Source organism: Haliotis rubra, unplaced genomic scaffold (genome assembly GCF_003918875.1).
Source record: "Haliotis rubra isolate DU_JTF1 unplaced genomic scaffold, ASM391887v1 Scf112, whole genome shotgun sequence".
NCBI classification, from domain to species: domain Eukaryota; kingdom Metazoa; phylum Mollusca; class Gastropoda; order Lepetellida; family Haliotidae; genus Haliotis; species Haliotis rubra.
In genome coordinates this window covers 1,098,042-1,111,937 of record NW_025765026.1, presented here as the reverse complement: position 1 = coordinate 1,111,937, position 13,896 = coordinate 1,098,042, and the positions used below count along the sequence as shown (strand labels likewise).

Genomic DNA, 13,896 nt, shown 5'->3' with positions numbered 1-13,896 from the left:
TCGTGATATAAGTTTATTGGCTCAATATGTCGCATCGAAAACTCTTTTCATTATGTAGTAAATAATTATTCAGGGTTTTAGGAAAAAATGTCCGAATATCTTTAGTCAAATGTTATACAGATTGCTACTTTAATTTAATTTATTACTTTGCTATCAAGGCAAAACGATAGCGAAATTACAGAGGCAGATGCTTTAACAGTTTAATGTGCCGCCATTCTCTGTGCAAGGGTTGGTCCCTTCACTAAGATCGTGGTTTCGAATCCCGGTTCGACCCGATTACGTTGCTAGCACCGTGCTCGTGGGTTCCACTCCGTCATTTAAACTAAACAACCACGTGTGTTAGTGGACAGTGTTTGCTGGCGTTCCCTTAAGACTAGTCATACAGACCTTGACACAAAGATACCCAATACGACAAGAGCAAGCCTAGAACATGTGGCAACTCTGATAATGAAGAAAGCCACTGGGCTCCTATTTATCATATTTTATGAGAAAACAACCTGAGACCTCGTTTCTCCAAAATATGTTCATAACAGACAAGAGAGCTCGTTATAACCTTTTCGACTAAAATACACAGCAAGTTCCCGGGACCAGAAGCAGTTCGTTATATCACTCAGTCTGTTATACGCGTGTTCGTTGATAACGTAGTTTACTCTGTTTGCAATATTTCTGAACATTTTCTATTCAAAGATGTAAGATTATAAGAAGGAAATAAGACAAAATCTCCCCCAGAGTAGTTGGGTTCAGATATTGATTTTGAAGACGCAGAAATAATGAGTTGCGTCCCTTAGTCTGTGTATCAGTTTCACTGTATACATCCCTCTTTGTTCCGTGAAAAGCGGCGTAAAACCAAACTCAGTCAGTCAGTCTTTGTTCCGTGGTTCGCGGTAAACGTCAGAGAACTACACCACTTTCCTTCCCATCAAACTGACTGACTGAGTGAGTTTAGTTTTACGCCGCTTTTAGCAATATTTCAGCAACATCACGGCGGGGGACACCTGAAATGGGCTTCACACATTGTACCCATGTGGGGATTCGAACCCGGGTCTTCGGCGTGACGAGCGAACGCTTTAACCAGTAGGCTACCCCACCGCCCCTCCCATGAAACTGACTAGTTATTGTATAACTGAAATACCCTCTGAAAGCACAGTTAAACCACATTCAGTGGCGCATATTTATAATGTCTGCACAGATCAGGGTTGAGTGATCGTTGCTTAACGCTGCAGGAGGAAGACAATGAGGAAGAACAACAGAGGAAGGCCTCCCAAAAGCAAAATCGGTGAGTCGCTGAAAGACATTAAACAATTCAGGAGACTGGCTCTTACAGTTGGAAATATTCTTAAGGTATTGTTAATCTATGCTTGATTTCACGAAAATCCATTCTGGGAAGAGTCTTCTTTGGGAGGGTGGTGAATGAGTGGGGAAACGGTTGGATAGACTCGCATTTTAGTCGGGATGCATTGTAGTTGTTAACGCCCACATACTCCATCTTCATCCAACCGATCCTTTGTAATTACTGACTGGTCCCTAATCCCATACACATGTCAATTCGGACAGCAGTGGTCGCCGTTTCAATATCTCAAAGTCGTAGCTTCATTTGTTTTACAATCTGTCGCTCTTTTCACGGCCCCAGTATTTGTTCAGCTGCCTGTTGTGACCCGAGGAGTGAGACTTAACTTCAGAAAAGTCAGAATTCCATTGTCCCTTGAACCAGTGGAGTAATGATTCGAATACTTTACACATGGTTTTAGTACATAAGTGTTTGGGGTTTTAATATATTTCCAACCGTATCAGTGCGTGGACCTTCAATAACAGGCTTGACACATGGTACCCTGGTCTGTCCTACAGACCATGAAACAAATATACCCGTTACAGCCCATGCAAGTCTAGAATATGTGGTAATGTCCAGATTACCACAGTTTCAGGAAAATGAAGAATGTCTCTTGGCTTCCTTTTATTATGTTTTATGAATACAATTTAGGAACTTTTTTTCTGTAAAATATGTTCATTTCAGAGACAAGATGTACCCGTGCAGGGGACGGGTGGTACATGGGTGAGTGTTTTGGGTTAAAGTCCCCGGGTTCGATTCCGCACGTGGGTATAACGTGTGAAGCCAATTTCTGGTGTCCCTCTCCGTGATATTGCTGGAATATTGCTAAAAGCGGCGTAAAACTAAACTCACTCACATGATACTTTTTGTATAACATACTTCATTATTCTTCTTAACGACATTTGGAGCGGTGGGGTAGCCTAGTGGTTAAAGCGTTGGCTCGTCACGCCAAAGAACCGGGTTCGAATCCCCACATGGGTCCAATCTGTAAAGCCCATTTCTGGTGTCCCCCGCCGTGATGTTGCTGAAATATTGCTAAAAGCGGCCTAAAACCAAAACTCAATCAGTCAGTCTTAACGACATTTTTTACTCCTTCACCATGTGAATTTTATCTGTAAAAAGTGTCATGTGTCCATGCTTTCTTCTAACTTCTAAATGCATATCAGAGATCAAGATGATATAGTTTATGGAATCATTTTCTTAAGTCCTGCTTGCTAATAGAACAATGACGCACGTCACATGCTTTGTGTCTTTATGTCTTTAATGTAGATAATTTACTGAATTCATAAAGATTTGGCCACATATGCATGTTTGTTTTCGGTGTACATTACTCAGTCTTGAGGAAAAGAGATTTACATTTCAAACGACAGAGATACCCGTCTCCATCCTCAGCGGTAACACACTATATGTTATCTTTCTTTGCTGTGTGTCTAAACATATATTATATACCCATGTAAACTTAGGATAGAAATACAGGGGTGCAATACGGATGACGTGGTCAAATTCCGTATTGAACCCCAGACTCCGTATTGAACACTTGTCGGTTCTACTTTCTGTACTCTATGATTTGTTTTATTAAGTAACAGATTAGAGGGTATATAAGAGGTATATAATAAATATAGACCACCATACTAGTGTATTTGGATGTGTTGTATTGAGCGAGAAGATGTCATGGGAGCAGAGAAACAACTCGTTCTTCGAACTCGATGTTAGAGCATAGTATGAAATATTTCCATGTTTGTAGGAACTCTATCCTTGTATCTGTCCGACTTGTTACACATGATTACCTCTACATAATATAACCAATTGATAAATACAGAGTCGGGCAAACCTTGTCTACATGAGCTAAAGTACCATTAATATATACTTGATTTAAGAGTCCAGTATCAATTATCAATGTTGTCTGCAGTATAATCTCTGAGATTTCGTTATTGTAGTTGCATTTAAGGAAATGTGCACAGTGTTCGCTGTGATTACGCAGCTTAACTGTCCATGCTGTGTGTCGGAAATAAAATAAAATAAATAAATAAATATTAAAATTATTGATAGAACTGCAATGCTGTAATCCGTGCAGTACATATTGCACCAAACAGCCTGTTACTTGATCAATTTGATCAATTTGGTCAAATTACAACCTTCACATAGTAGTACTTGTTGAGATAAATGTATAAAAAACAACAACCAACCATTTGGCTGTAGATTCGCAAAAAACAAACGTTTGTACGATGACGTTGTTACCCTGCTTCAATTGTATCTTTGTAATCAATGGAACAATCAGATGTGTGTTGAGTTGAGGCAACATAGTTGTCCACGTCGGACCAGAAACCGCGTGGTATAAGTGTACAACTATAACATGTACAAAGGTGGAGAATGTAATAATTGATTTGTACACATCGACACGGGACCAGTGCAACACGTGCTGGTGAAATACATATTTACAGCATGGTACACATCTGTTGTGTCTTTCCCAGGGACACAGGCCCACCAACAAGACACGCCTACTCAGCCACGTAGAGAAACGCCGCTGCCACAGTTACGCGTATTTTGATTGGCTAGTTCGCATTATGTCGGCATCGACGTCTTTGAAGAGTCCCGTGCCGTCAAAGTGTATACCCGCACTGTGAGTATAAGATTATAATATTATCCGTTTTTGTAGCCTGTTCATATATTCCATCTTGTACTGAGCAGGATTATAACCAGGTCTTGATGTAAGTATTGGTTTACAACTAAACGTTTAGTATATTTAGAACTATATTTATATATACCTTCATAAAATTAACAAGATTATACCGTCAATGTAAGTCGTTTTCTGGTTTTGTTCGATGTATAAGCGCTATGGCGTTTGACGAGATGGTTAACCTCGTTTCATTCCATTTGTCTAGCTTACGTTACAGAACACCACCTTGAATATTACCGTCCTGTTTATTCTGATATTAATCTCTAAGAAAGTTTTAACTGATATATATATGTGATTCAGTTAGAGAAAACAAGATTCCTTTCATTAAGAGAATGACACCGCATCATTTGTGATTTGTTGAATGTACCAATAGGTATTCCTTGAGTTCTCTAATGAACCGATATCTTTGATTCTGACAGTGCTGCTATAAATTAATAACCTCTCACCTAAAAATACAGGTATATCTGTTTCAACGTTCACGTGAAGTACAGGTAAATATCTTTAAAGGTTTAATAATTTCATAGTAACTCTGATAACAGCATGTTTATAAGGAAAGCATGACGGTATTTCCAAACACAAACGGGGTCTGTTCTTTTCCAGACTTGAGTGCTCACCATGTCCAACATCCTTCGGTTCGTGGCGGTGTTGGTGATGACAGTGCTGGCGTTGTCTCAGGCTGCACGACACAAGGTGGGGAGGCTGAAGGGCAGGAGGCCAGATGAAGTCGTCATCACCGAACACGTCTACTTCGACATGGTCATCCACAACTACAAGGGGACTGAGAATCTGGAGGGACGTTTCGTTGTCGCCTTATTTGGGGAAATAGCGCCCATGACCGTGCTCAACTTTGTATCTCTGGCTAAAGGCTACAGGCGAGGCAAAGTAAGGAATAGCTTCATGTTTATAACCTTAATGGATGTAATGTCAAAATGAACAGATGTATCGAGTAGTGATCGATTAGTTATAAATGTTCGAACAGGTGAGTTAACAGTAGGAATGAACAATGAAGGTATATAATACATATTTTTACGTCTTTTATTCTAATTATATAAAATGAATACAACGTAAAAATGAATGTCTACATAACTAACAATTGATACGAATGTTCGGACATCTACTTAGATAATATATATGAAGTATAATAACTATCTTTCATATTTTACGTCTTTCCGTGGAAGTATAGAATAAGGGATACATTGTAGAAACTTCTACACAGCACTCAAGTAGTCCCGAATATTACAACAGTTGAATTAATAATAGACTTCAAACAACGTAAGGTACATGCTCTATATCCTCATCTCCAATGTATTCATGTTATAGAACGATGGACAATAGTTCAGTCAATTGAGAATAGAACACAAGTAAACAGCATGTAATCCAAGACATATTATATACGGCACGCCAGTGCATGTTTATAATAATTACATATCACATATATTCTTTTAAAATTTCATATTCGCCCGTGTGTTGTTTGTGCCAATTTATTAATTAATGTATGTACCTTATGATATTACAGAACGTTCAGAATAATTAGACAATCATTGTATACACTCCACCCATTTCTTCTCAATGATGTATTGAAGAATTTAAGAGTAAACCTAAGGAATTTATGATGACATTTCAGGACGTTCAGAATTATTAGACAGTCATTGCACAAAACTCCTTGTCTTTTCGATGATTTAATTGAAGAATTAAAGTATAAAATGTTATACACGAACAAAATCAATTTGTATGTTAGTGGTAAAAGTTTAAGGTCTCATATTCGTCACAATAATCGTGATGTATTCATATTATCCTGAAGAAATGCACGTTGCTATCTGTATTCGAAAAGTTTTCATTCGCCAAGTACACGATTCACGAAATACATTCCATACCGGTCGACTCCTATTGTGGTAGAGTCAATGGTTTGAGTCACAGATGGGAGGTTTCAAAAGTCAGCATCGATCACCCGGTATGCCACGTTCACCGGCTGCCTCGTGTACACACGAACCGTCCACGTTGGCAATTTACGATACTACGAACTAAAATAATTAATTTTGTAAATTTTGGCAATGGAAAAAGAAATATGGCAATGAAAACATGTTGGACGTTTCGACACACTATAACATGACCTGTTTTGTCTGTGAAAATATTGACCTAACTTCCCCTGGTTTTGTTACGTATATTGAGCGGTCTGTCCCACGGAATCGTTTTCAGTGTATTAGTTTCAACCACGTGTTGCCGTCTAATATCGTGTATATCGTTATTTTTATATCTGAAGTAACTTTTGAATTTACAAATTTGAATGAATTAAATTTCGTCTATACAGTTCATGTTGTACATCCACCCACTGTCTAGTTGTGTGAAGCCGTCTAGTTCATGTCACACATTGAACCCACTGTCAAGCTAATGTCTCACATTGACCCATCGGCCTAGGTTATACATTATGCCACATATACACATGTGCTTCTCCACCTGTAGGACACTCACATATACACATGTGCTTCTCCACCTGTAGGACACTCACATATACACATGTGCTTCTCCACCTGTAGGACACTCACATATACACATGTGCTTCTCCACCTGTAGGACACTCACATATACACATGTCCTTCTCCACCTGTAGGACACTCACATATACACATGTGCTTCTCTACCTGTAGGACACATTCACATGTGCTTCTCCACCTGTAGGACACTCACATATACACATGTGCTTCTCCACCTGTAGGACACTCACATATACACATGTGCTTCTCCACCTGTAGGACACTCACATATACACATGTGCTTCTCCACCTGTAGGACACTCACATATACACATGTGCTTCTCTACCTGTAGGACACTCACATATTCACATGTGCTTCTCTACCTGTAGGACACTCACATGTGCTTCTCTACCTGTAGGACACTCACATAAACACATGTGCTTCTCTACCTGTAGGACACTCACATATACACATGTGCTTCTCTACCTGTAGAACACTCACATATACACATGTGCTTCTCCACCTGTAGGACACACTCACATATACACATGTGCTTCTCCACCTGTAGGACACTCACATATACACATGCTTCTCCACCTGTAGAGGACACTCACATATACACATGTGCTTCTTCTCCACCTGTAGGACACTCACATATACACATGTGCTTCTCCACCTGTAGGACACTCACATATACACATGTGCTTCTCCACCTGTAGGACACTCACATATACACATGTGCTTCTCTACCTGTAGGACACTCACATATACACATGTGCTTCTCCACCTGTAGGACACTCACATATACACACATGTGCTTCTCCACCTGTAGTAGGACACTCACATATACACATGTCCTTCTCCACCTGTAGGACACTCACATATACACATGTGCTTCTCCACCTGTAGGACACTCACATATACACATGTGCTTCTCCACCTGTAGGACACTCACATATACACCTGTAGGACACTCTCACATATACACATGGGCATTCTCCACCTGTAGGACACTCACACATATACACATGTGCTTCTCCACCTGTAGGACACTCACACACATGTGCTTCTCCACCTGTAGGACACTCACACTCACATGTGCTGTAGGACACCTCCTACACATATCACCTGTAGGACACTCACATATACACATATACACATGTGCTTCTCTACCTGTAGACACACATAAACACATACCTGTAGGACAATCCACACACTCACATGTGCTTCTCTACCTGTAGGACACCACATATACACATGTGCTTCTCTCTACCCAGGACACTCCATATACACTGTAGGACACTCACATAAACACTCCATAGGACACACACATGTGCTTCTCTCACCTGTAGGACACTCACATATACACATGTGCTTCTCTCCACCTGTAGGACACTACACACACCTGTAGGACACACATATACACACATGTCTTCACCTGTAGGACACTCTCACATATACACATGTCCTTCTCCACCTGTAGGACACTCACATATACACATGTCATTCTCCACCTGTAGGACACACTCACATATACACATGTCCTTCTCCACCTGTAGGACACTCACATATACACATGTCATTCTCCACCTGTAGGGGACACTCACATATACACATGTCCTTCTTTACCTGTGTAGACACACTCACATATACACATGTGCTTCTCTAGGTGGACACTCACATATACCTGTAGGACACTCACATGTGCTTCTCTACCTGTAGGACACACTATACACATGTGCTTCTCTACCTGTAGGACACTCACATATACACATGTGCTTCTCCACCTGTAGGACACTCACATATACACTCTACCTGTGTGACACTCACATATACACTTCTCCTACCTGTAGGACACTCACATGTGCTTCTCTCACCTGTAGGACACTCACATAAACACATGTCACATTACACTCCACCTGTAGGACACACACATATATACACATGTCCTCCTCCACCTGTAGGACACTCACATATACACATGTCCTTCTCCACCTGTGGGACACTCACATAAACACATGTGCTTCCACCTCCACCTGTGGGACACTCACACATATAGGACACTCACATGTACACACATGTCTTCTCCACCTGTAGGACACTCACATATACACATGGACACTTCTACACATGTGTCATTCTCCACCTGTAGGACACTCACATATACACATGTGCTTCTCCACCTGTAGGACACTCACATATACACATGTGCTTCTCCACCTGTAGGACACTCACATATACACATGTCCTTCTCCACCTGTAGGACACTCACATATACACATGTGCTTCTCTACCTGTAGGACACTCACATGTGCTTCTCTACCTGTAGGACACTCACATGTGCTTCTCTACCTGTAGGACACTCACATAAACACATGTGCTTCTCTACCTGTAGGACACTCACATACACACATGTAGGACACTTCACTGTCCACCTGGGACACTCACATATACACATGGCCTTCTCCACCTGTAGGACACTCACATATACACATGTGCTTCTCCACCTGTAGGACATTCCCATATACACATGTGCTTCTCCACCTGTAGGACACTCACATATACACATGGCCTTCTCCACCTGTAGGACACTCACATATACACATGTGCTTCTCCACCTGTAGGACACTCACATATACACATGTGCTTCTCCACCTGTAGGACACTCACATATACACATGTGTTTCTCCACCTGCAGCAATTCTTGACGTACAACCAGACAAGGATTCATCGAATTGTCCCGGACTTTGTCGTCCAGATGGGAGACGTAGAACACAAGCAAGGACTTGGAGGTGAGTTCATACATAGCAAAACAAACATAGCCTTGTCTCTTGCATAAAATAACGGTGAACTTGGCCAAGGACCAGTGTGCAAAATAGCCACTTGCCCGCCTGCCCGTGGCTAGTAAAAATCCAATCGGGCCAGTAGATCTCCACAGTCACTGGTCCGAGTGTCTAATGAATTTGCATTTGGTCATTTTTTAAATGTATCACTCTCTCCGACTTGATACGTTATAATTCACTTTTAAATCATGCAAGATTGTGGCCTGATAAATGATGGCATTTTTTATCTTTTGTAATCTTTTGCTTAGTTTCTACATTCAAATTTTGGGCTAGTGAATTATTTGGTGGGCTAGTAACTTTCAGGCATAGCTAGTCCGACTGGCAAGCAAAATTTGGAAACTATATATTTCGCACACTGCCAAGGACAATGGACTACATAGGACAAAGAAATCTCAGGATTACTATATATTTCCATGCTTATAGTAACCTACAACTTTACGGCTAAAACCTGTAGATATATGTTGTCGTGGTATAGAGTATGTCCTGTATGTGAGACCACGTTTTTGTAGCCATTATCTATGACCACAGTAATTTCTAGCTACCGTCTAGGCAGGACATTATAACCATTAAATCTCCGCTAGTTTCTCATATGGTTTTGATGTTGCAGGAACCAGTATCTATGGTGACACATTCCGTGACGAGGATTTCGTCTTGAGCCACAGTTCTTCCGGAATGGTTTCAATGGCCAATGCAGGGGAAGACACCAACAAGTCCCAGTTCTTCATTACACTGCAGAAGGCGAGATGGCTAGATGGCCATCACGTGGTGTTTGGCAAAATCATTGCAGGAATGGTGAGTAAGCTTGTCTCCAGGATCTGAACCTATGAAGTATTTTTAAAAGATAATTATCTAACTTTAGGCCTACCGGAACAGAAGGATCGAGTTAGGTTATGGACGCCATCCTTACGTCAGACGACTTAGCCGGGGGGCAGTGAGGCAGCTTACTAGCTTAGTAGTTAAAGAGTTCGCTGAAGACCCGGGTTCGATTCCCCACATAGGTACAACGTGTGAAGGTTATTTCTGGTGTCCCCCGCCGTGATATTGCTGAAATATTGCTTTTCCCTTTTTCATAAAAGAACATCTGTTGTTGAAACAATCTTGAAAGAATCTTCTTCAAATCTCTCACAGGCCTTGGTCTTATGTGGAGCGACAACCATCAAACTAATTATAGTTTAATACAATCAATGGTTTCGTCAAGGATAGACCCATGAAGATCCGGGGTAGAATTGATCTTCACCAACCTACACTTGTCGTAAAAGGCGACTAACGGGATCGGGTGGTCAGACTCGCTAACTTGGTTGACACATGTTACCCAATTGCGTAGATCGATGATCATGCTGTTAATCACTGGATTGTCTGGTCCAGACTCGATTATTTACAGACCGCCGCATTATAGCTGGAATATTGCCGAGATCGGCATAAAACTTAACTCACTCATTCGTCCAGGATAGGTAGCAACGATTGCTCCTGAATCTTCTCATATCATGAATATTGAAATCCGATGTAATATGTCGGATCAAAATATTACTTGTATATTTATTCATTTGGAAATAGTTGACTGATGAACATTTAATAATTCTGAGGACAAAATCCACATTTAGAGGATGTTTGGCTCCACGGTTCAGTGAAGTTTTATCTAAATGCCATAGCGGTTCAAATGAGCTTTACGATGCTTTTTAAGCTGTCGACTTGAGAAGAAAGTTTTTATTGATGAAACTAAATTTGAATAATGATATTTCCCACAGGACATGGTTCTAAAGATCGGCGAGATTACTAGCTACAACACTGGTGACCCGAAGAAAGCCGTCATGGTCGGCAACTGCGGAGTGGAGGGAATCGGCTCTAAGTACGTGGTAACATTGCAACAGTTGGACAAGGATTCACAGAACTTCCGGAAGGATGACTTCGCGCCGATGCATGATGACGAAGACGACGACGATGACATACACTAAGCAACCAAAGTTACAACACCCAGCACCATATTTTCAACAAATTGCCCCCGTTTGAGATCATTTCGTGACCTCTCGTGTCATTACGGAGGTTACGGAAAGGGACGAACGGTGACGAGTGAAATTCCTTCTCTATTTGTCTCATTCGTAACTACTCGTGTCATTCCGGCGAATGTATTTGTCTCTACTCGCATCTTTCCGTAACCTACAAGAAAGCCATTCGGGTTGTTCCGGAATGAGACGAGTTGTCAAGTAAAAGTACAATTATCGTAATTCTGACACTTTGAATGGTTTACAACAATAGTACTGCTTGTGAAACACATACGAGAAAGGCAACAGAGATACAATTCAGAAATATTCATGTTTGGTTTGAAAGTATCTGGCGCCGAGTGCCTGTGTTTATAATAATAATAATAATATGTGTATTTATAATGCGCTGAATTCCACACCTAAGGCATGCTCAAAACGCTACATATTTACAAATTTTACAAAGCAAAGGTTATGCTAGAACGAGGCTGAAAATTTTTGGAAAGTTAAGTTATAGATCGTAATATTTTCTGAAAAGATGGGTTTTGAGGGAACTTTTAAATGAGTCAATGGAGGGAGACATTTTGAGTTCAGTTATAGGCTTGTCCTGTTTCATTCTGTGTTCTGCCATTGTCCTGTGTGAAGGCGTGACCAGCAGTCGGCATTAACGTAAACAGTTCTAATGCCAGATAGCTTTCACAGTCTGGCATGTATGTTTTTCCTAGGAGCAGCTACGCACTGCAATATGTAATAGTTGTTTTTGAATGAGTCAGATATGCAGCCGAAGCTTCACTTAGAGACGAGCTCAACTTTAGAACTGTAGTATAGTGTCTGGTCATTAGTGGAACGGTCAATGTTCCTGAGAATGCTGAACTAGCACTAACTTTTATCTGCGTTAGTTTGTTTTAGAATACGTCATACATGGAGTGAATGTTTTGATAATATGTACATGTATCCGAATAAAAAATAGTTTTGTAAAGATCTCATGTGTTGTCTCGTTTGACTTTAAAGAAAATTAACGTTAGGTTGTCAGTTTCAACAAAGTCTGTAAACTCGTTATAGAGTCACTGGATTGTCAGGTTGTTTCCACTGTCGGTTGGGGTCCTACTGTCCGGTGTTAGCCAACCACTTGCTAGTAGAACAGCCAGGTGTGCATGTTATACGTGTGAAATTGAAATTGCACTGCACAGCCTTCTTGATTACCTGGCTGTTCTAGCAGCAAGTTGTCCCCCCTCGTAAGAAATAGCGAAAAGTAACAACAAAATAATGATCGTTTGTTAAACAACTTTTTTATTCGGGTGTCCAAAATTATGAGACAAATCATCAGAGTTGGTCTGTCGATTTCACGTGACTGTGCAAAATTTGATTTTGTTGCAATTATTGGATTGTGTGTTAGTGAGCAATTCATCGGTCGAAAATGAAGTCAAACAGACTATAGTATGAATTGAATATCTCCTGCTGTAAGACAGGATAGGTGGAGATCACTGTAAAACGCTTTGTTGGATCGGACCTAACATTCAAGACTCAACTAAACCTTTGTACCAAATGTATCATAGTGGAACTATGGTCTGTTCATTGTAATTTATGGACACAAGGTAGATCTGTTGGACACAATGTAGATCTGTTGGACACAAGGTAGATCTGTTGGACACAAGGTAGATCTGTTGGACACAAGGTAGATCTGTTGGACAATGTAGATCTGTTGACACAAAGTAGATCTGTTGGACATAAGGTAGATCTGTTGGACACAATGTAGATCTGTTGACACAAGGTAGATCTGTTGCACACAAGGTAGATCTGTTGGACATAAGGTAGATCTATTGGACACAATGTAGATCTGTTGGACACAAGGTAGATCTGTTGGACACAAAGGTAGATCTGTTGGACACAAGGTAGATCTGTTGGACACATAAGGTAGATCTGTTGGACATAAGGTAGATCTGTTGGACACAAGGTAGATCTGTTGGACATAAGGTAGATCTGTTGGACACAAGGTAGATCTGTTGGACACAAGGTAGATCTGTTGTAACTGTTGGACATAAGGTAGATCTGTTGACACTAGACACATAAGGTAGATCTGTTGGACACAAGGTAGATCTGTTGGACACAAGGTAGATCTGTTGGACAATGTAGATAAGGTAGATCTGTTGGACATAAGGTAGATCTGTTGGACATAAAGGTAGATCTGTTTGGACACAAGGGGACACAAGGTAGATCTGTTGGACATAAGGTAGATCTGTTGGACACAATGTAGATCTGTTGACACAAGGTAGATCTGTTGGACATAAGGTAGATCTGTTGACACAAGGTGATCTGACACAAGGTAGATCTGTGGACACAAGGTAGACTGTTGACACAAGGTAGATCTGTTGACACAAGGTACATCTGTTGGACACAAGGTAGATCTGTTGGACACAAGGTAGATCTGTTGGACACATAAGGTAGATCTGTTGACACAAGGTAGATCTGTTGGACACAAGGTAGATCTGTTGGACACAATGTAGATCTGTTGGACATAAGGTAGATCTGTTGGACACAAGGTAGATCTGTTGGACACAAGGTAGATCTGTTGGACACAAGGTAGATCTGTTGGACACAAGG

At 40.8% G+C, this 13,896-nt stretch overlaps 1 protein-coding gene across 2 annotated transcripts; it reads left to right on the top strand.

Moving 5' to 3' along the window:
* The first annotated feature begins 3,862 nt into the window (after window positions 1-3,862).
* LOC124289624 (peptidyl-prolyl cis-trans isomerase-like) lies at window positions 3,863-12,277 on the top strand. Of its 2 annotated transcripts, none has more exons than XM_046726231.1 (5): window positions 3,863-3,947; window positions 4,605-4,886; window positions 9,175-9,268; window positions 9,927-10,111; window positions 11,065-12,277. In XM_046726231.1, the coding sequence occupies exons 2-5, from the start codon at window positions 4,620-4,622 to the stop codon at window positions 11,269-11,271; spliced, it is 753 nt and encodes a 250-aa protein (XP_046582187.1). In that variant the 5' UTR covers window positions 3,863-3,947; window positions 4,605-4,619; the 3' UTR covers window positions 11,272-12,277. The 2 variants fall into 2 exon arrangements, with proteins under 2 accessions (XP_046582187.1, XP_046582193.1); XM_046726237.1 differs by lacking the exon at window positions 3,863-3,947 and adding an exon at window positions 3,948-4,035.
* Window positions 12,278-13,896: the final 1,619 nt, after the last annotated feature.